Source organism: Aythya marila (genome assembly GCF_965140915.1).
Source record: "Aythya marila genome assembly, chromosome: 14".
NCBI classification, from domain to species: Eukaryota; Metazoa; Chordata; class Aves; order Anseriformes; family Anatidae; genus Aythya; species Aythya marila.
Window position 1 is genome coordinate 12,068,273 of NC_139055.1, and position 21,793 is coordinate 12,090,065.

The window sequence follows — 21,793 nt, forward strand, 5'->3', positions numbered from 1 at the left end:
GACTGTAAGGAACCAGTTTTGAGACGAGAAGCTGATAAGCAATTTTGTAGTGACATACGCATTCAGTTCCTGGTTTTATTTTCATCAAAAAAGGTCTGAAATTGGAGGTTGCGGTTTGTTTATTGTTGGTTTTTTGGAAACACCGCCAACTATAGAATTAATTCTGGACTATTTTAGAAATAAGATCAGTAAATGATAATGTGAGTCATTTTAGAGAAACAAAGATCAAGACAGTTGAGACTAATCTTTTCCTCTGCTACTGAATATCTCCTGCATAGCAAATTTCACTGAAAGACATGAATAATTGAAGGAAAACTGCTTATTAGCCTGTAATTTGATAACTTTGTATAAACTGTTGCTGCCTCCTTCCCTGTCTTCCAGTCCAGAAAGTGCAGTGCAGCTTCTGCATGTCTTAAGACATCTTCCAGGACACAAGGCTTTATTAAAACACTAGCTGCAGGTGTTCTTGTTCAGTTGCTTTACCAGCTGCTTAGACCATGCTTCCGGTTTGTGAGGTGTGTGTCTCAGGCTTTCTAATACAACATTAATACTTTGCTACATCACAGGTGAAGTACAAAGCAGTACGAAGTTATAGCTCTATAGGTGATGGCAGAAGGGAACCACAAGCCATTCAGATCTAGTCTGGGTCTCGGGACAGTGTAACCAGCGTTGTAAAAGCAGGGTGAGTTGGCAGCGTGTGGTTCATGTGTAGGTGGGATGCTCTTGTCACGTCCTGACTCCTGTCTCCAATTGCCTCAAGCCTAAGGGAAAGGGAGAGGCGTTGGCAGAAGGCAGGGCTCTGGGGCAGGCTGGAGGCAGCAAGGGGAACGCTCTCAGAGCTGGGCTCAGGTCTGGCAAACTCACCTGCTCCTTGCCAGGGGAGCTGAGATGAGAAGAGCATTCAACAGGTGCTTGCTGTTGGCTTAGGTTTGTATGGCAAAAATACAGGGGTGCGTGCGTTGTTGCAGTGCCAAAGTGATTATATATAGCAGCAGAGAATGAGCAGTGTGTGTTGGAAGCTTTAATGGCACTGTTTAAATTTTAATTGGCCCTCCCTAGTGGAACACCTAGCTTGTGTTTAGAGTAATACTTAATTTGCAATAAATTTTGGAATTAGGGCAGTATTTTAATGGTACTCAGCCTGCAATGAAGGGAATATCTGAAACTACGAGGTTCATTAAGCATGGTCCTATGGGGGGAGTAGGGGCTGGTTTTTGGCAATATTGAAGTCTGCATTATTGCATATGTATTCTTCTGTCCACACCAAATATTCTGTAAGTTGACAGATACTCAAACCAAATTTAGTCCTTTAAGTAAGGAAAGCTGGGATTATTTAGAAGTCGGTGTGATTGGCAACACTAAACAGCTCTGCATCATTGAGAGGTGTAGAAATTACCAGGCAGTATTCCCTGCTTTTCAGGGTGAAAACTTTTGACTGTAACTCTTAAGCTAATGTATCTTAAGTACGTCTAGCTGCAAGAGTTTTCCTTGACCACTTTGCTTACCGTAAGCTAACAACTGTTGTGTGCTCTTCATGGTGTCAGAGGACTCTTAATAGGAATTCTTTGGTGAGAACGTTTCACATGAGCAGTTGTGAATAGCTCAAAATTGCAGAAGCTTTCCAGGTGAAGTTGGGCTTATCAAAAGTTGTATCTTTTGGGGGCTATATTAAAACATTAGTGGTACACAGCTCTTTTGACACTGAAAATTAATAATTTTTTTTTTTGGAAGTAGGAGGCAAATGGTTGTGTAATGACCTCTACTTAACGTAAGATATTTGGGGAGGGTCGTAGGAAGTTACTGGTAGTTTTGCTTTTACTCTTTTTCCCTTCTTTCTCCTCCATCCGAAGATCACTCAAGTTTGTTAGGGTCAAGCAGAGGAAGTCTGAGGTACATGAGTTCCAAGGTTTACTATTCCTGCTTTTTGAATGCAACTACAACTGGACTATACTCAGAGAGCTTTTGGATTTATTAGAGTGTGTCCAGAGGAGAGCCACAAGGATGCTCAGAGGCTGGACATCTCTCCTATGGACACAGGCTGAGGGAGCTGGTGGTGTTCAGCCTGGAGAAGGAAAGGCTCTGGGGAGACTTTACAAACACACTTTAAAACTACCACATACTTGGTTGCCTCATGCTTCCAACATCTGTTTTTTTAAAAAATAAATAAAGAATACAGCACGCTGTAATTGGGTACCTTCTGCAGGGTGCTTCAGCAATGTGTGATGGTCGTTTCTGTAACTGACAAAGCTTCTGAGTTCTCTGACAGGATTCAATTTAATTCTTAAAGTCACTGTCTTTTTTTTGGAAGTGTGTATGTGTGGTGGATTTGGGTTATCTTGTTTACTTGGTACTCTTTTGTGATTAGAAGTTGTAAGGCACAGGAAATAGCTTTATAGTTCCTTCCTCCCACAAGTCGTAATTCACTTGTGGCCATCAGGATGTTTTTCTTGGCTTATCTCTTTCTGTGCAGTTTGCCTTGCACATCTGCCACATAAATTATGAAACTTAACTTGAAAAACTGGAAATGTATTTTAGATCCTACTGTAGCGTAATGAAGATGGTATCAGTGGTCAGAAAGAGCATAATTGCAGCTTGTGTTGAAGGTCTGTAAAAATATCCAGTATTCGTGTACTGAACTGTCTGGTGTCATATTTGGAATACTTCAGAGGAGTGGTTTAAAAAGTAACTTAAATGGTCAAGTATCATCTAATGTCGAGCTGTTACCTCTGTGTAACCTGAGGTATTTCACCAGGCATTTCAGCAGATGGGTGCCCATCTGTTTCTTCGTTGAGTGCGGACTGCTGCCTTCATATTTGTTATCCATATGTTTCATCTGTAAGGCTCTAAATCTAAGCTGCATGTTTTATAACAAAAGTGACATTACTGACAGGAGCAAAATGAAAATGCGTTAAGTTCATTGCATGTTTTTTAGTTCGTCTTCACCAAGCAGAGACAGAGATGCTGGTTGAGATTTACTATCCAAATTCACTGAGGGAAAGAGCAGTGCCATCTTTATTTTGAGGTTATTTAATATTTTTTTCTCTGAATAATTGTTAGTAACACTAGGTACATAAATTGCAGAACGTCCATTAAGCTGTGTTGGAAAAGAGGTGGATAAATGTCTTGTCTTCTGCCCTCTGCCTGTGCATATTGAGCTTTCTGATGCAGGGACATAGTGAACAGGTCAAAGCCCATGAACTCTGGTGCTGAAATGCATCTTTGTTTCAGTTTGCTGTAAATACTGAAAGTTTCTTGATTGCTGATCCAAACTTGGGTTTCAACTTAAATTTGTCAGAGTTTGGTGGAAGAGATGCTAGCAGAAATGTAGTTAATGCAGTCTGCCTTTTTACGGGGTGCTCGCTGCATGGTGTGCTGGCCCCTAGTGGTTTGGGAGGCAGTGCTGTGAGGATCACTTTTTTAGTATTACCACTTCATGTGTTCTACTAAAAGTGTTTCATGCCCAGATGGATAAGTATTCAATAATATTTTTAAATTGAAAAATGAAAATGCTTCTTGGAACTAATTCACAATTTAATAAATGCCAAGATTCCCACACCTGGGTGTAGGGAGGACTTACTCAGATGAGTTTTTATGGTCTCTTATTTTACTGTGTATTCTAAGTAGTTGAAGTTAACTTAAGAACATGCTTTAAGACTGGATCAATTAATACCAAAATAACTTTTTTAACATTCTCAGAAAGCTTTTCATGACTTTCTACTTTTACTGTACAGGAACCTTTTAATCTAGATACTAAAAATAGTTTAGATGCGTGACTCACAGGTGAAGGCTGGATGGGGATAAGAAGGTGTGTTCCCTTCCCTCCAAAGGCTGCCTCTTAAATGCCTCTGTGCCTGTGGATGGGGCTTTACAAGGTAACTGAGTATTGTGGAAAATGTTACTAGGGATTTGCCTCATCTCTTTGAATTTTTAATGCTCACTTTGCTCATATTACTTTCATAGTGCATCCTTTAAAAAAAAAACAAACAACAATATGGATGCTGCTGTCTGAAGCACCTAAAAGCTAAGCTGTTATAAATGTGTATATATAATAGTATTTAAATACATATATTTGCATTAAGTTTTCAGCCCCTGTACAGTTCCATGGGAAATCTGAAAATAAATTGCTGCTCCTCTCTTTGGGTAGTGTTACCAAAATAAGCACCTTCTATTAGATGAACAATTGCCAGTGGGTCCTTATCTGATCTTGTAGTGGGAGCCTGCTAGCCTTTCGGCTGAAAGTGGAACGGACAACCCAACAGGTTAGGAGGAAATAAGCTGCTGAAGACAAAGGCAGCACTTCAGCTGTAGCAGCAGAGCTCAGTCTCCAGACATGAGTTACTGCTGGCTTTGTTCAGAGGCTTATGTTGAAATCACCACCGTGCTTGTAATAAACCATCCGGGTGAGAAAGTACTCCTCTTCTTATGTACCACACCATAAAAATCATGGCAATATTTAGATGGAGATGACATAGCTGGGTCACTTACTAAGAATGAACATACCCCAAATGAATCAGATTCAAAGCAAACATTCCTTACTGTAATTTAAGGATTTCTTAACTATTTAATTTTCAAATGACATCTGTTTTGAATGGGCAGTGCAATGTACTTATTTTTAATTCCAAGAAGGATAGCGTAGAGCTATTTAAATGTATTCTTACTGGGTTTGGGAATGTAGATTTCGGAAACTGTTACTGTAATACTCTCATTTGCTATGTCACCAAGTGAGGTGAGCAGCTTTTATTTGGAGTCAGCCTGGTCTGCTTTGGACCAAACCTGAAGTTCACCTTGCTTTACTCACTAGAGAAGTTACAGGAAACCTGCAGAAGACTTAAAAATACGGAAGCTGCTAACAGAATTACAGAAATACTGAGATTAAAGTGTTGTTGTATGAGACTGCCTATTAAAAGGCCAATGCAGCTAAACATTATTCTTTAAAGAACAAATTATGCGGTGTTTGGTTTGGCACGGGAATAATTCAAGGTTAAAACTTGTTTCTTGCAATACTTTGTTACCATGCTAGGTAGTGCTGTACAGCAACAGCTTGTGTTGCCCTGTGTTCATCCAGACACTTTACCTCCAAGAGACAAATTTTTCTTTAAAAGATGTAGGTTCTTTGGTGTTGCTGTTCTGTTTGAATAGCATTAGTGTTCAAACTGTATGTATGATAGGCATGTGTGTGTGTGCAGGAATTGTTTTCTTCCATATTTAGGCTTTAAACACACATTTGCAGAATGGTGTCTCACTGGAAACTGTTAATGGTGGTAAAATGGAGAAAGTTTCTCATGTCAGCTTCTAGTATTTTAGTGTTCCCAGTTGTAAAATTAAAAAAGGAAAACAGAAGGTCCATAATCCAGTGATGTCCTTGGAGTAATAGTTAAAGGCATAATATTATGCACATAGGAGTCCCATGTATACATGATATTGTAATTGGTTTGAAATATACATTGAAAAAAAATTTTAACTATGTAACCAGGTTTCTTGTTCCTGCTGCTGGGTCCCCCAGCACAGTGGGCAGCTTCCCAGAGGTTTGAGAAGTGTTTCTAATTAGCCTTACCCTGTCCAATCCAATACCTTTATCATCACTATAAAGAAACTGTTGTAACACAGCCTCTCTGTGACTTCTGTTTATCTTAGTTTTCATGAGATTAGACATGGCATTTCACAAATCTTCTGTGGATCCGATGTCCAGAATTGTACTTGTCCTCGGTGACACCACCCACATCAATAGCAACTCTAATCCTAATGGAGCTTTTAATGGAGTGGTCTGACTCTCGCCCCAGGGCATATTCAAGGCTTTTAAGTTTGAGACAGAAACATTGACTAAGATCTGTAAGGCTTTCTGATTCCTTAATATGTATTAAAGTAAGTTCCATTCTAAATGGATGGATATACTGTTCCTTCATTACACGTTATATATAAATACCTTCTTTTCTCATGGTGCTCCTTGTTTTCTCTATTACAGGTTTCCTATGCAAATGCTATTTAAAGATTCCTGCATGTTTAAGACTGATGCTCCTAGAGCATTGAATGTTAAACTTTAATTTAGGTGTCATTTGGAGCTCTGAAATTCTGCAAGATGTAGCTATCTACTCCTATCCTGATGAACGTGATTATCTTGTTCAAAAGAACGTAACTTCCAGAATCTAGCAGTGAATTGTAAGCTTCCTTCATGAGCTGTGATTCCATGCGCTTGAATGTATTGGCAGGGTGATGAGGGGAACAGAATGATGCTGACCATGGAAAAAAACTCTGGAAGATAAAGGAAATGCTGGGGATGGAAATACCTGACTGTACGGAGCCCTTTTGCGAAGACTGGGCACTGAGCTTTTTGCATGTAATCTCCTAACTGAGATGTTGAATCAAGTGAATGAAGACAAAAATTGTAGTGCCTTCATTCTTCAGCAGGATTTGCTGAAAGTGTATAGACAGCATTGTTATAAAATGTTTGTTATCTTGAGGGTTAACGTTGTGGTTTGGTGGTTAATTTTAAAGTGTAGTTTAGGTGAGAAAACAGATTTGATTCTCTGCATCTAACTTTTCAGGCTTGAATTCGTCCCCACTCCTGAGGCAGCTTCTACTTATTACTGACTGTGTTCGGAGCCTTGTGTTTCCACATATATTTACAAAGTATTCTTTATTCAAGGGGTATAAAATAGAGAGACAGTCTTTTTGGTGTGGAATCAGCAATTACTGATGTGGAATAACAATTTCAGGCACAACAAAATTTCCAGTCAGAAGCTGCTACTAGTTAGCATCACTTATAACATACTGTACAAATACAATCTCACCTAACTGAGCTGTCCTCAGTTACTGTACGTGCATCTGTAGAGCCACAAGGTGTTTGTTCTCTGAATGAGGAAAGAACTCTACTTTGGAACAAACCCTGAATTCATAATGTTTTGGTTGTATTTGTATTTAAAAAATAAACAATGATTTTGCCTTCCTGTTGATAAAGATTTTTTTCTCTTAGCATGGAAAAAGAAAGCTTTGTTTTTTAGCACTTATTTTGTGGCATTTCATGCAAAAACACGGAAGAAGTGCTGATACCTTACTAAGAGTAGAGTACACCTCTTCCTTGCAATACTGTCCCTCTGAGCATTCATCAGTTGTTTCCTAGATGACTTTGTAAGGTGAGAAGCCTTCACGGAGTACCAAATGCAGGTATTGGAGCTTTACACTGGATTACGTTGAAATCAAGCATAAAGTTTTCCGCAGATACACTTAAACACTTACTGGAGTTTGTGCCCATATCATGGGTTATGTTCCCTATCCATTGATATCATGAGGGGGAGACCCCCTTACAGTATATACCTTTTGTCTGTCATCCTGGGGAGTGTCCCTTCCCGCTGTGAGGCTTTGTGGTCGAGCATGGCATCCTGAAGCTATATTTCATTTACACGTGTCAACGAATATTGCCCAGAGGATAATCTCAGGCCTGTAGTATTTTTATTGTATTAGGACTAAAAGCTGAAGAGCTTTTCAGACCCTTGCAAGTGTAAAGGTTGAAGCAGCAGATACTTATTTTTGATGGACCTCATTAGTTTCTCTATTCTCCTTAGTTTTCAGGTTTACTACAGAATTTCTTGTTCTTCTTGCTTGTCAGCTTACCATCCATAACATCAATTAAGCTTTATTTTTATCTCAAATTATACATTTGAAGTATGTGCAAAACTTTGTCTCAAACATCACAACCCTTTCTTCTCTCCTTGCTTTTTTTTCCCCTATTTGTAGCATACTATAGGATAGACCTGGATCAGGAGATAACAGTTTTATCTCCATTTGCAAATCTCACAGTGTAACTTAAAACAAAATTTGGAGTCATTTAGAAAACAAAATTTGGAATCATTTAGCAAGCTTTTGAATCCTTTGAGAGTTTTTCCTTTGGAAAATGCAGGCAAAATTTGTGCAAAGTATTTTTTTTTTTTAATGTTTTATCTATTGTATGTCTTACACTTTTAACATACTTTAAAACTGATAAAACATATGCAAAACTTTCAACTATATTTGCCTATTTCTTTGAAGAAGTGTGTGTCTTACTCTCTGATGCAGTCAGATGATCAAAAATTTATAGCTCTTCTCCACTGACTCTTCACTGGCATTGTGCATTTATTCCCGTGGAGGCCTTCAGTCTCAGACTTGTGTTACCCATTCACTGTTACAATCATTCAATCATTTGTAGATGTAAACCTTTAAAGTTGATTGTTCTCATGTAAGAAACTTTAAAACTAACACTTTGGTCGCCATCACCACACTTGTTTCGTTGAGATGTGACAGTACTCTTGGCTTTTCAGAGCTGGCTTTTGTAAGAAGCAACACTGAAATAATAGAGAGTAAAAATTATCTGCTGACACCACTCTGTGGTTTAGATTTAAATATAGCACACAACCATAATAATTAAATATATTGCATTAGACTTAAATATAACACAAGCAGAAAAGAATGCACCAGCTTGTAACATTAATGTCAACCCACTTGTTTATTTGATAGTCTTTATTTTGGATGTAACTCTCAAACTCCACTTCATGCATTCAATATCTTTGTCCACATTAACAGTTTTGTAAATGTGCTTGGTACAAGAGTCCAGTTGTGCCTCAATTAACACTTTGGGGTAAATCCGAATGTAGCCTTGTAGGGTGTTTGAAACACTGACAGCCACAATGCTCTTGTCACTTCTGCCTGTTGTATATCCATCCATCTGCTTGTGAAGCAGGCTGGGTCCATGCAATCCAGCACAATTCCCTGGAAGCTGCCCAGTATAAACTAATCAGCGAGCCCCCCCTGGTGTCTGAAAGTGTCCTCGGATATTAAATTTATATCAATCACAGGAAGTCTTGGCAATCAAGCTAGTCACTTTTTCCCTTCACATCTGGACATAAATTATTTTTTTGTTGCAAAGGTCACAGGAATCATGGGTAGGGCATGGAATGAGGGCCATAGAAAACATGGGAAAGGAAGAATAAAACTATATTTCCACCTTTTTAGAAGTGGTTATTTTTAAGTGACCTGGAACGATGCCAAACTATACAACTTTTTTTTTCCTTCTTGAAGTTTACATTTGTTGCTGAATTAAATGTGGCTTAAAGATGCTTTGTTTTGGAATGCTTTGTGCCTCTTACATCTCATCGTGACATTTATAAAAAAGCTTTCTCCTAGTTGCTGAGAACAATAACTTCACTGCAGAATGGCTTTAGGAGTTTATTTCCCTATTTAGTCAGTTTTAACTGCACTTTTTTCTTTTTTTTTTTTTTTTGGCATTACTTAATTTCCCCTTCCATTCCCCCTCTAAACCCTGATGCCGCTTTAGCCGTGCAGCACCAAGCACTTCCATAGCTAATGTTGGCTTTTTTTTTTTTTAACATAAGTTTGCATCTTTCATGCATTTTCCAGCATTAATGCTTTACTCTACGAAATGAAGGAAATACTTAACTTTATGCTCTCCCACCCACCCCCAGCTCCCCATCAAGTCTCAAACAAGCGCTTAAGGAGGGGTTATAAAAACAAACAGAACCTTTCCCTTCAGCTCGCTGCCTTTCCTCGCTTTGGACAAGGGAACCAGTGTGCTGAAAGCCACGCAGCTCTGAAGCCTGTGGCTTTGCGTTGTGTTGCTTTGTTTGTTTGTTTTTTAAATCTTTTTAAAGTTCCATGCGTATGGGAAATAAAGGTGGTATTAGTTCACGTTTGTGTGGATGGTAAAGAAAATGTCAAAACCAGAAGCTTGAGGCACGTTTACCATAAATGAATTTGTAAAACCCCTAATTGCTGTTGTCCATACCTACTGCTGTTTTCCTGCATGCTTTTTTAAGTATAGATGGGTTCTGTTAGCTTGCTGATTATTTATTCAGTCATGTAGCTTACATTCTCTTTAGACACGAAGTTGAATAAAATCATACATCAGAATCTGACAGCAGGAATTCTCATGCTGAGAATCCAAGACTGAGTCCAGGAATTTTATTCTGTTTTAACAATTACCTTCTGTGTCCCCTTCTGGACTTAGGGGATCTCATTCTTGTTTCTGCTCCCTGTTCCAAACCTTGGCTGTCTTTACGCCAAATAAAATTCAATGGGCCAACTCCTACAAGGACAGAGGGATGACTGTTAAGCATCTTCATTTTTTTTCTTCTAGTCCCTTCAGGTTCAGAGGAGTTCTTAAGTAACGAACACCTTCTCAACGTAATATTATAAAATCATTTTATTCCTGCTACGGTTAATCAATTTGACTGCTCAATATGCAGACTATGCTATAAAGTCATCTTGCAGCATTTTTAGCTTCTGAAACCAGTTGCATGATGTGCTTTAACAATTAACTAAATTTTAAAATTTTGATTCAATAGGTGTAAACATGGAATTTGGAACTTTATTTCAGATACACTGCAAAGGGTGCAAGAAAAAGAGGCTACTAGGTTTCCTTTTGGAAGCTTCATTACTATCATGTGTTATTTCACAGTGCCAAATACGTGTGAACAAGGATTCACTTCTGTTGATAGATTATCCCATAGCTGGAGTGCTGTTTCTCAAATGTTCTCTGTTTGAATGACATTTTAGGCAAATGCGTGGGGCCTGCTCACTCACTTCAACAGATAGGGAAAGTCACCGTGACATTGAATATATTTTGACACTTTTAGGGGCACAGGGGATGTTGCTGGGATCATAGCTGAATGTTACCACTTACAATCTCAGGTTCATTTAAAAAAAAAAAAAAAAAAAAAACAATTTTAAGTTATATTTCAATTTTGTATTACATTTACAAACGGAAAGCAGTTTTTAAAAATACGTTTTTGTGAACTCAGGGGTTGCTTGAACTCCTTGTAGTATTTGCATTGCTTTAATCATAACACTGGGTGCTCTGCAGACTTTCTTCCTTTATTTTCCCTTGAATAACTTTAAGCTAGAAAACACACTTGCTAGTGAATTTTATTTTCCTTACTTTAGACTTTTGAAGCATGGGGTGCTGTGTTGTTGGTTTCTTTAGTGGTAGTATTTTTAATAACACCTGTTTGGTACTGATATTTTTGAGTGTCTCATAGTGTTCATCATTCAAAAAAAAAATGCAGTTGACTGAGTCTAACTCAGCTTCTTGCAGATAAACACATCGTACAAAGCTGCAAGTGAACCGTCTCTAGCCAGGGAGTCTATCAGCTTTGACTGTAGTAGTTCTATTTGGATTTTCATTTGACCAAAAGCCATTTTTACTGGACTGAATCTAGCTGTAATGTAATCCATAGTTTCTCATCTGTATTCTCGAAGACTAATGGAATATTAAAACCTTAAAGATAACATAAATGTGTTGTATAGTGTCCTCAGGGTAACTTCTGCACTAAAGATGTTTTCTTTCCCACCCTGTAGAGGTATCTCATTAAGGTACCCACTAGTGTCATTATTAAGTTTTCATGTATTTCTCAGTTTTGATGCTAATCTTTGTGTGTGTTAATTTTTTTCTTCCTTTGCAGCACCAATGTGGTTATGAATTATTCAGAAATAGAGTCTAAGGTTCGAGAAGCAACCAATGACGATCCATGGGGACCTTCGGGGCAACTCATGGGAGAGATTGCCAAGTAAGTGATAATTTGAGTCAGTGAAAGAAAGAAAGGTACATTTTATAGAGGAAAGTGAAATTTGCTGCTAAATCAACTCTGCATTATGCTGACTGGTAATGCTGGAAAAGTTGCTGTAAATAAAGTCTTTAAAAAAAAATCTTTTTAAATGCCTCATAACATACTGGAAACTGTCAAGCAGAAAATGTAATCAAAGTATTTTTGAAATTCTTTAAGTATGTAGCCTCGTAATTCTCTCAACATATCTGATTTTTTTAGGATGTTTATTTTCATGCTGCTTTTTCTGTGATGCTCTAAATAACAGGTCATTCTCCTTTTTTATATTTTTTCTGCCAAAATGAGTTTGGAAGTCATGTTTGACCAGTTGCTGTGGTTAAGGTGTTTTTCTTTAGAAAATAAGTTCTTTTACTGTCTTAGACTCTCTCAAGAGTATTTTTCTGTTGTAGTGCTGGTATGTAAACTGCTTCTATATGAGTAACAAACAGGGATAGTTTTTTTGCTATCAATGCTGTCAAACTTGTATGGGTTTAGATCAAGCCTGCCATCTACTGTCAGCCCTGAGTCTTAACAAGCTATTATGGCAAGCCACCAAGAATAAAATTTCTTTATTGCTTTTGTTTAATTTTTGTAGGGCTACATTTATGTACGAACAGTTTCCAGAACTTATGAACATGCTTTGGACTCGTATGCTGAAAGACAATAAAAAGAACTGGAGGAGAGTTTATAAGGTGTGTATTTACATGAACTTAGAAGTGTGTAGGACTTCGTATTGGTCTACAAAGGATGTAATGTTTGATGCTAGTATAATGTTCTGATACAGTATCTTGTTTAGATACTGCTATATCACCTTTTCCACTAGCAACCTATAATTTATTTCCTAACTCCTTCATTAACGATCTTAATGAAATCAAAGATGTCTTTCAAGTACTGTATAAGGAAAAACATATCTGATTTTAGAAATGTTCTCAGATGCTGCTTAATAGAGCAATTATATTTTGCTGATATTCTCATACCAGAGTAGCATTCGCATTTTTAATCTACCCAAATATGTTGTTGAGTGCTCCAAGAGAAGTAGATGACAGTTTTTGAAGGAGCTCAAGAATAACTGAAATAAGATCAGAAACTAATCTTAATTTTATAACAAATACTGATTCTAAAAATTGTGGTTTTGCTTTGAGTGGACCAAAGTTTCTTGCAGATCTTATCATATGAGTGTGTTATGTCCTACTTGCATTTTGGAAGTAAAACTGAAAATCATTTGCATTTTTCTTGTCTTTGGCTAATTAGCATGGTATGGAAACTTTTTGCTTAAGATAATCACGCTGCACTTAAAGTGGTGTGTTGAATGTTCACTGAATTATGCAAATATAACCTCATTTTTTAGAATTGATGTATTAGACTAGCTTATTTTGTTGATGCCAAAGTTGTAACAAGACAGAATTAATTCTAAGGCATGGCTTGTGCTTTTCACAGGTGCTTGATGTTTTGTATTCATAGTAATTGTTTTCCCTGAAGTACAATATAAATTAATATTTAATGCTATCGCACATAACTACTTAATGTTATAAAGACTGTGTGGAATTGCTTATCAGGTTGTGATAGGTTGAAATATAATGATTTTAGCTGTAAAAGGCACTACTTTGGATAAAGTGCGTTATTTTTTTTCCAGATAGAAAGCCTAAATTTAAAAAAACGCAATTAAAGTACTATTTAAACTTCATTTATATTGTAACTTGCTTATATTTGTCCTGAAATGCAGTTTTGTATATCCATTGCAACCTGCATAAGACTTCTTATTTTTGTAGGAGTTGCTTTTTGGTAAAAACTGACAGAAATTGTGAACAAGAGAGGCAAAAGAAAATGTGTCATTTCACACAGTTAATTTGTTCTCTTAAGCTTCTGCTGCTGTGTTTTAAAACAATTAGTAGTTGATGAAGGCAACTACTTGTCATTTGGTAACAACAAATTACAGTTTACAAAATGCAGTTCTGATGTCCTGAAGAGCATTGTGGAAGGGGGGATATTTTTTCATAGGTGAACCCATAAAATAAGCATTATTTAAGAGGGGAGAGTCTTATTACTTAATTTGGGGGTGTGGGGGCAGGTTTGGTTTTCTATTGCTTTTTTAAAAAAAGGTAGAGCTTTTGTTCATGCAATCATAAGGTGCTTTGTATTTTTATAGTCTTTGCTGCTCCTAGCTTACCTCATAAGGAATGGATCAGAGCGTGTTGTTACAAGTGCCAGAGAACACATTTATGATTTGCGATCCCTGGAAAATTACCACTTTGTAGGTGAGCAATAGAAAAATCTTATAAGCAAATTAAAACAGTAGTTGGAGTTGTCAGTCACCTGAACCAGCTTAGAAGCTTCCCCAGTCTAATTAGAATGTGACTGTTGCCAGTTGTGTGAAGAGTGCAGAATCCAAGACGTGGGACCCTAGAGTATTAATTAGTGAAGACAAGAACTTGCAGAAAAGACTGGCTAATAACAACAGAACCAACACAACATGAGTGTTCGGGTTTATATTAAAATATGCACTAGAGACTGGTCCCCTGTGGTGTCCGTAAAGGAATAGCTTTAATCATATGGGAAGAAAAGGTTAGAGCTCCAAAACACACACATCTGTTTGAAGCTGGGTTTTTTTCCTCCCACCAAATAATATTTACAGTGCAAAGGCAGCAAGGCCAGTGTGTGTTTTGAATGTGAAAAAGGCTGGGAAAGGAGCACGCTTAGCTTGTAGTACATCCCAACTGAAAGCACTTTTTCAAAAATTCAGTTTTGCAATAAGAGTGAGTTCATGCAATTAAAGTTGTAAAAGCTGTACCAAAAAGGCTTATGTTCGGGAGGGTTAAAATATTCAGTGGAAGATATAATCTCTGTCTCAGTCTTCGAGCTTTTCAATGTTTCAACAGCAGTTAGATGTTTTCTAAATATCATACCATTCATTGAAAACTGTCATTTATCTAGGGGTGAAAATTTGTGTTAAAGCAAAATATTTGACCCCTTTAAAACAGAAACAGCAGACCTTGGTACCAGTAAGGTCTTTCACTTTGATTGCTCTGTTCATAATTGAAGTTTTCTTACCAGTTTGTGATGCTCAATATCGTTGCCTCTGATTTATTTTCTTTTCCCGTTTTTGCTCCTGCCCCCCCTCATACTCTTTATCCTACATTATCTATACAGATGAAAATGGGAAAGACCAGGGTATAAATATACGCCAGAAGGTTAAAGAAATGGTTGAATTTGCTCAAGATGATGATCGACTTCGGGAAGAAAGGAAGAAAGCGAAGAAGAACAAAGACAAATACATCGGTGTCTCTTCAGACAGTGTTGGAGGGTTCAGATACAGTGAGTACTAACTAGGCTTTGTTGGTCAAGAATTGACTACCTGGACTCTCAATGTAGCTTAGATATGCAGAAGAAAACCAGATAACTACTAACAAATTTCTAAGATGTTCCTTTGGATGTTTCTTCTTTATATTTCTTTAACTGTCAGTGTTGATAATATTATCAAATAAAGCCTGTATTTCTTCCCCCCCCCCCCCCCCCCCCCCCCCCATATATATATATCTAAATGAAGTACTTCAAAAATCTTTTTTCCTTTGGCAGACTTTTCAGTATGTGGGTGGGTTTTCAGGTAAATTAACTAAAAACACAAGTGACATTGATGCACTGGTTTAGCCAGAACTTAGCTATTCTGTTTTTAGCCTTAGGCAGAGCCTCACTGAGAAATGCATGCTGCTGTAGCAGAACTAGATAAATAGGTGCCCTTGTAAGTCAGGGTTTCTTAGTCTTTCTGTAATTAAAAAAAAAAAAAAAGTGATCTTTCCACCTCCCACAGCACAAGAATATTGATCCACCTATGCCTGCCAACCTCCTTTAGAATCACTGTTTAATTTGGGTTAGGGCTTTGGGGGCATTAATGCTGTTTGGGTGAAACAATGTAAATATTATGTCCCATTAGACCTTTTGGTTTCCCATGTCATGCTGTTTGAGTATTTGAAAGGTATCTGTGCATTATCACATTATTATTATTATGTGTGTTATTATGGATTCTGATGTCTGCTAGGCCTGTATTTAAATATGTGGCAGAGCTTATATATCAGCAGTTTATCAATACAGTTATCACTGTCTTGGTTTGTGTTTTTAAAACCTTTGAATAGCAGTGTAGGTCCCATGTGCTTTTCAGAGGAGGGTTCCCGGAGGTAATACTGAATTTACTTTATATAGCCCTCCTAAGCTCATGGCTAGATGTTGTACAGCAAACCTTATGTGCAGGCTGGAAACTTGGTGCATAGTGCTCACCCCTAAATCCTAGAGAACTGTAGCTGCTGGTGAAGGGGTCATAGTTAACACCAGAAAGTTATTTCTAAACTTACCTTTAAAACAAATACTTACAAACACTTTTTAATTATTTGTAGCAGGGAGCTGAATTTGAACCTGTTTTTATGTTGATGTATCCCAGTATGTCATCCATGATCCAGCTATCAGTCCTGAAATGTTTGTGTTTTCTTTGGCCCAAGTGGATCTTTGGGTTCTCTTAATAAGAGATGTTTCCCCAGGTCTCAATGGCACAAAGCTTTGGTTTGCTAGAATCAGTAACTGCTTTGAGAGAAGGCTTTAGGATGAGATGTGAGTAGGAACTGTGTATGACTTAGACTTCACCTGCAACTCTTCAGTTCTGTGCATTTTTTTTTCCCTCTTCTTCACTTTGAGCCTTGGAAAATTAAAGGCTTACTCTCTCCTGCCTTTGACAGGTTACTTCCCCATGTTCCTCTATTCTCCCTTCTCGTCATATGCAGAGTAGATAGAAATCTCCATCTCCATGGTAGGATATGTCTTTATTATATTGTTACAGGTTTTTGCCTACTTGCTTGGAACTCTACCGATTCTCTCTCTTTAGGAAATTCTTATGAGTCACTTCATCTGTACTTTTAAGTACGCGCCCCTCTGTTCTTTCTCTGAGCTTTTCTTTTGACTTACTCTGTACAGAGTCGTGATCCATCCCCATGTGCAGGGTAGATTTTTCTCCATATGTTCTTAAGTTATCATTCAAGTTTCTGAATTCAAAGGACTCTCTCTTTCCTTTGTTGTATATTTCATTTTTGTGGTAAAGGATCTTTAATTTTCCCCTCATTTGTTGAGTGAAGTTCTTAAAAATCTTCCCAGCAGCACAAAACAAACTTTCTTTCCCAGGTCAGACTTCTAAGCTAAAAAATTATAGTTACTTAAATAGAAAATGCTTGTATTTCCACAGTTCTCCTTAGTTCTTTTTGTCCTGATGAAAATACAGAGTTCTCAGTTTTAAGTCCTTTTTTTAAAATTCATATCTCACAAGAAAACCTTTTAATGGAATCTCCATTAAAATGCTGGAGAACCTGACATAGCTGAAATAAGGCCATTTCACTCTCCTGCAAAATTTAACAGTAGTATATTTCTAACTGTTTCTCCTTCTCCAATGACAGAGATCCCACTGAGTATCCAGCTGACTTCTAACAAAAGCGCAATGTAGAAAAAGTTTGTCAGTCTTTTATGGATCTAAACAAGATATCATTGGAGATTTGCATTTATCTCTTTGATAAGAAAATAGACCCTATTATATCTCAAATTCTGCACCTTGTAGTGCTGGAATCATCATTTTCTTTTTATTTCAAATGGCTTAATTGAATACATTTTGAACATAACCTGAGATGCAATAATTTTTATGTAATTTGAAGTATCAATTTTCTCACCTTTCTTTCTGTCTAGTGTTCAGTTTTACCCAGCTTAAGGAATAAAATCTTTTAGTGTTTTACATTTTTCAATAGTAAGAACAAACAACAAAAAACCACACCCTTGTTGCATGGGTGTGATGGTCCAAAATATAAAAACGCTCATGTCTTAGTGTTGTCTAGAAACTGAGCTATACTGGGTTGTTTTATATACCTATATTCTCTGCTGAAGGTCTAGTGTAAGATCCCAACGCTAGTTATTAAAGTATGCTGTGGTTCTGATAGTTAAGTTTGTTAGAATTAAGTGCTGTCTTTTAAATTAAACTTGGGTTGTTTGAGTATGTTTAAGCCCAAGCTTTAGTCTTAAAAAAAAAAAAAAAAAAAAAAAAAAATCTTAATTTGATTGGACAGCAAATGTACTAATTCTAAGTAAAACCGTCAGCTGTTTGCAAGCTTTGTGTGATGGTCTTGATTACTGGAATAGAAGGAGAATACATGTAAATGATATCTGTAAGTGTTTAGTAAAGATGTTCAGGGTACTCAGTGGCTGAAAAGGTGGGTTGCTTTACTGCTTCCTTTTAAAAGAACCTTTTATTTGTACACTGAGCATGGAAAAGAAAGAGCAAAGCTATCATACATTTCATGCTTGTCTTTCAATATTTTGGCACTATGCTTTTATCTGTTCGTGTGTCTCAATGTATAAATGTTTGTTTTACCTCCCAAACACACAGGTTAGCCAAGAATGAAATATCATGTGTTAAATGACTGTTACAAAGCTGGCATGCCCCATTTCTGAAAAGCTGCTTATTTGTAGCTGGGGTTGATTGTACTTCTTGTGCCTCTCTGGCAGAATCCTGCAGAATCACAGAATTGAAGGGGTTGGAAGGGGATATTATCAGTATCAGTATTCTGATGTGCTGTGTCGTGCATTAAAGTTGTGTGGCTGTCATAAACAAAAGTCTTTGATTCTGCATTCCTGCCACTTAATGATTGGCATTACATGCTGTGCCTTGCTGTAATAATGTTGATTCAGCACTATGGGAGCTTTCAGTTTGCTTTGAAAACCTGTGAGCTTTATGTTTCCAGGGGAGGGAGGCTTAAGAGTGATTCAGAAAACACTACGGGCATTTATTTGCTGTTACCTTTAGTATTTTTTTTAATCTTAATGCCTTACACAGGTGAAAGATATGATCCTGAGCCCAAGTCAAAGTGGGATGAAGAATGGGATAAAAAACCTGCGTTTCCATTCAGTGATAAGTTAGGTGAGCTAAGCGACAAAATTGGAAGCACGATCGATGATACCATCAGCAAGTTCCGAAGGAAAGATAGAGAGGACTCTCCAGAAAGGTGCAGGTACTAGAGTCATTTTAACATGGATTTATTCTGTGAAATTGTTATTATAAAGCTCCTTGACACTGCTGATTATTAGTTACAATCTGCTGCCATTCTTCATGTGGAAACGTGTGTGGGGTCAATACTTGCTTCTCTTAGGAAGCTCTTGCTGGCCTCTGGGAATCACATAGCTCTGTTGATAGTTAACTGCTGTTGGCTGCCTTCCATTATAGCCCCTAGCTTAGATGCCTGCTGGCAAAGCAGGGAATTTGGCTGAAGTTTCTTAATCTTTTGCTTGTCTCAGCATTTCAGTGGTCTTCCTTGAGTCAGTATACCTGAAGCTGTCGTTTAATGTTACAGTTACTCTGAATGCTGAAGTGCTAAAGGAGGAGATGATGATAATAATAGTAATCTTATCTTGACATCATGCATCTTCCCTGAGCCATCTCAGGAAGAACAGACTGCAGGTGACTTACTTGAAAAACATTTAAAAAATAAATTTAAAAATTTGAACCTTCTTAAGAAACTTGTATTTTACATATGGCCTCTAAACATTTTGAAGTAAGAAGGAAAACCTACCCTGCTTTGCCTGCAGAAAGAGCTTTAAAAGCATCACTCTTCAACAGGTGCATTGAATTTTATTATCTGGAATTCAAATTCGAGCTTAAGAGTCTGAAAGCGCTGCAAAGGAAGTGTTTAAGCATACTGAAATAATCCCCTTTGGGAAATATTTTAATTTAAATTTGCAGGGAGAATTTAGAGGTATTTTTAACAGGAATACATTCAAATTTCTGTGTTTATATACGCAGCCATAAATATGTATATGTTACAAAACTTATAGGAAAATAAAAATAATTACAATGGTAGCATTTCCAAGAAGAAGACAGTATGGCCTTCTTACCAGGACATTAATAAATATTGAAACTGGTTTTCTTTTCACGCATCTGGGTTCCCTCTTAGAATTTACTATCAACAGACTACAAAGAAGAAGGGATCCGAAGTACACAATTTCACACTTAACCGTGATGTATCACAGTGTGCTTTTCTGTCCTTACCTTTGAAATGTGCCATAATGCCTGTACAGCTGACTGGCCACAGTTCATGTAGACAATGTGCAGTAAACTTCTTAATCTTGCTACTTTTGCTTTATTTCTGAATGACTTGTGGAGATATAAAGCCTTTCACCTTCTAGTGTTTCAGACAGTCCTTTCTGCAGTCTCTTCACTAGGAAGGGTGACTGGGTGGTGATACTCGTTCATCTGGCAAATGTGCTGTTGTTATGTTCTGTTGTTTCTAGCTTAATAGCTTTATAAATCATTTTCTTTAGCACTGTAAAACCAATAAAAGTCTTGAAGCACAAAATATGAATCTAACTTGCACATCTTCAGGATGGTTAATGGAATTCAGATGGCACAACCTTTACCTCCAATATACGCACTAGGAATACTTGGCCCAACTTCTGGCTTTCTGACTACTTGCAAAGCTGGCAGTAAGCTGGCAGTTTCCATGGAAGAAAAAATGCTTGAAGTAACTAAGAACTTAACTTGTGATATAGCTGGCTTGAGTTTATAGAAGATTTTGGTGAAATTGCTGTTCACGTAGCTAACTGGAGTGAACTAGTCTGTGTTTTTCTTTGGTTTCTGGAAGTTGCAATGATGCACTTTGCTTGTAACTTTTAATTACTTGCTACAGTGCAAGCTATAAGCTTTATTTTTGACTTAATTCTACAATTTTCAGTTAAAGCACTGTAATTTTACTATTCTGAGCATGGTAAACACTTCAAGGGAACATTAATCTGTAATGTTTGATTGCTGTTAATGCGAAGGTTAAGGAACACTTCAAAACTGTCTCACGAGATCTGTTTTTCAGTGGTACAAGTTGTCATAGAAAACTGAGTATTGTAATTTTGGCCTGCATTCTGGCATATATATATATATATATATATATTTAACTTCTTTTCTCCAAAGCTTTTAGACACTTAGTGTGTCTTAGCAGATACAAAATAAGATCACTAAAGACTCACCCCTTTCCATTCTTACGTTGATCAGACTTTAGTTATCAATCACTTGTCAACCTACAGAATGTGTGCGTGGACCAGGCAGACTCTGCAGTGATGATGAGAATTACATTGCAGCAGGCTGCAATAGACTTGGTTGTGATGTCCTGATCTTAGATGTGTTCAACACATGTCAAAGGCAACATTAATTCTGAAAGCCTTGGAGGAGTATAGATGTGTGCTAACATGAAAATCAGCCTTATTTGGAGGCTCGTTATTAAATCCTGATGTCATAATTGAAAAATGAGGTTAGTGTCCCATCTTATTTATTTTGCACATAGCATATGTGCAGAAATCCAGAACTGGAACAGCAGTAGCCTGCTGTTGCAAGCTGAGGTTGAAGTGCATTGGAAGTAGGAGCTTAGAAGATGTTTGAGTTCACTTGTCTGTATAAGGCTGGTTCAAGCAAATTCCAGTAGTCACTAGGTTGGCCTGCAGATATTTTAAAAACGTTGAGCATTTACCTTGGCTAATGGTAATGAATAGAGCCATCCCCAGTGGTGAGAAGGAAGTACGCATAGAGGAGTAAGATGCCTCCAGTGTATTCTGAAAAGCACACTATTGTTAACAGAGAACAAAGGCTACCCTCCAGAGTATATTGCAGTTACTGTCATATTCCCACTGACAAAGGGACAGCCTTTCTTAAATTTTGCAGTTTTTGTATTCTAATGCATTATTAAAATATAAAAACCTTCTACTTTCAGCTGTGTTGCTAAGGGAATTACTATTTCAAAATACTTTTCAATATATTTAAGCTTTCTCTACAGCAATTTTCACTGTTGTGTACAAATCTTATCCTGATGATTACAAGCAACATGACTTATTGAAGGAGCAATTGGTTTGCTTGTGAAAGGCTGAATTGTAAGAGTAGAAAACGTAACAGATTAAACAGATATTGCACAGTGACATCTAAAAAGTTTTCACCTGAAATGGTGATGCTCTTATTCTTTTACATTTTGAGAATAAATGTGTGTTTTATGGAAAATGAATAGTATCATTTTAGTGCATAATTCTGTGAACATTTTTTCTATAAACATTCTGAAGAAAATAAAATCCCATTTATCTGGAAGGGGAAATGAGTTTAAATAGGAATGGTGCACTTGAAATCTGAAAGATAATGCCTGTATCTTGTGCGCTGCTTT

At 37.2% G+C, this 21,793-nt stretch overlaps 1 protein-coding gene across 1 annotated transcript in view; it reads left to right on the forward strand.

Annotated features, from left to right (window-relative positions):
- The window catches only part of CLINT1 (clathrin interactor 1), a 48,556-nt gene that overhangs the window by 13,417 nt on the left and 13,346 nt on the right, over positions 1-21,793 (forward strand). The window contains exons 2-6 of the mRNA XM_082771422.1: positions 11,448-11,552; positions 12,184-12,280; positions 13,735-13,843; positions 14,736-14,900; positions 18,442-18,616. Coding sequence (XP_082627548.1) covers positions 11,448-11,552; positions 12,184-12,280; positions 13,735-13,843; positions 14,736-14,900; positions 18,442-18,616 — 651 coding nt within the window. The remainder of the gene's footprint in view (positions 1-11,447; positions 11,553-12,183; positions 12,281-13,734; positions 13,844-14,735; positions 14,901-18,441; positions 18,617-21,793) is intronic.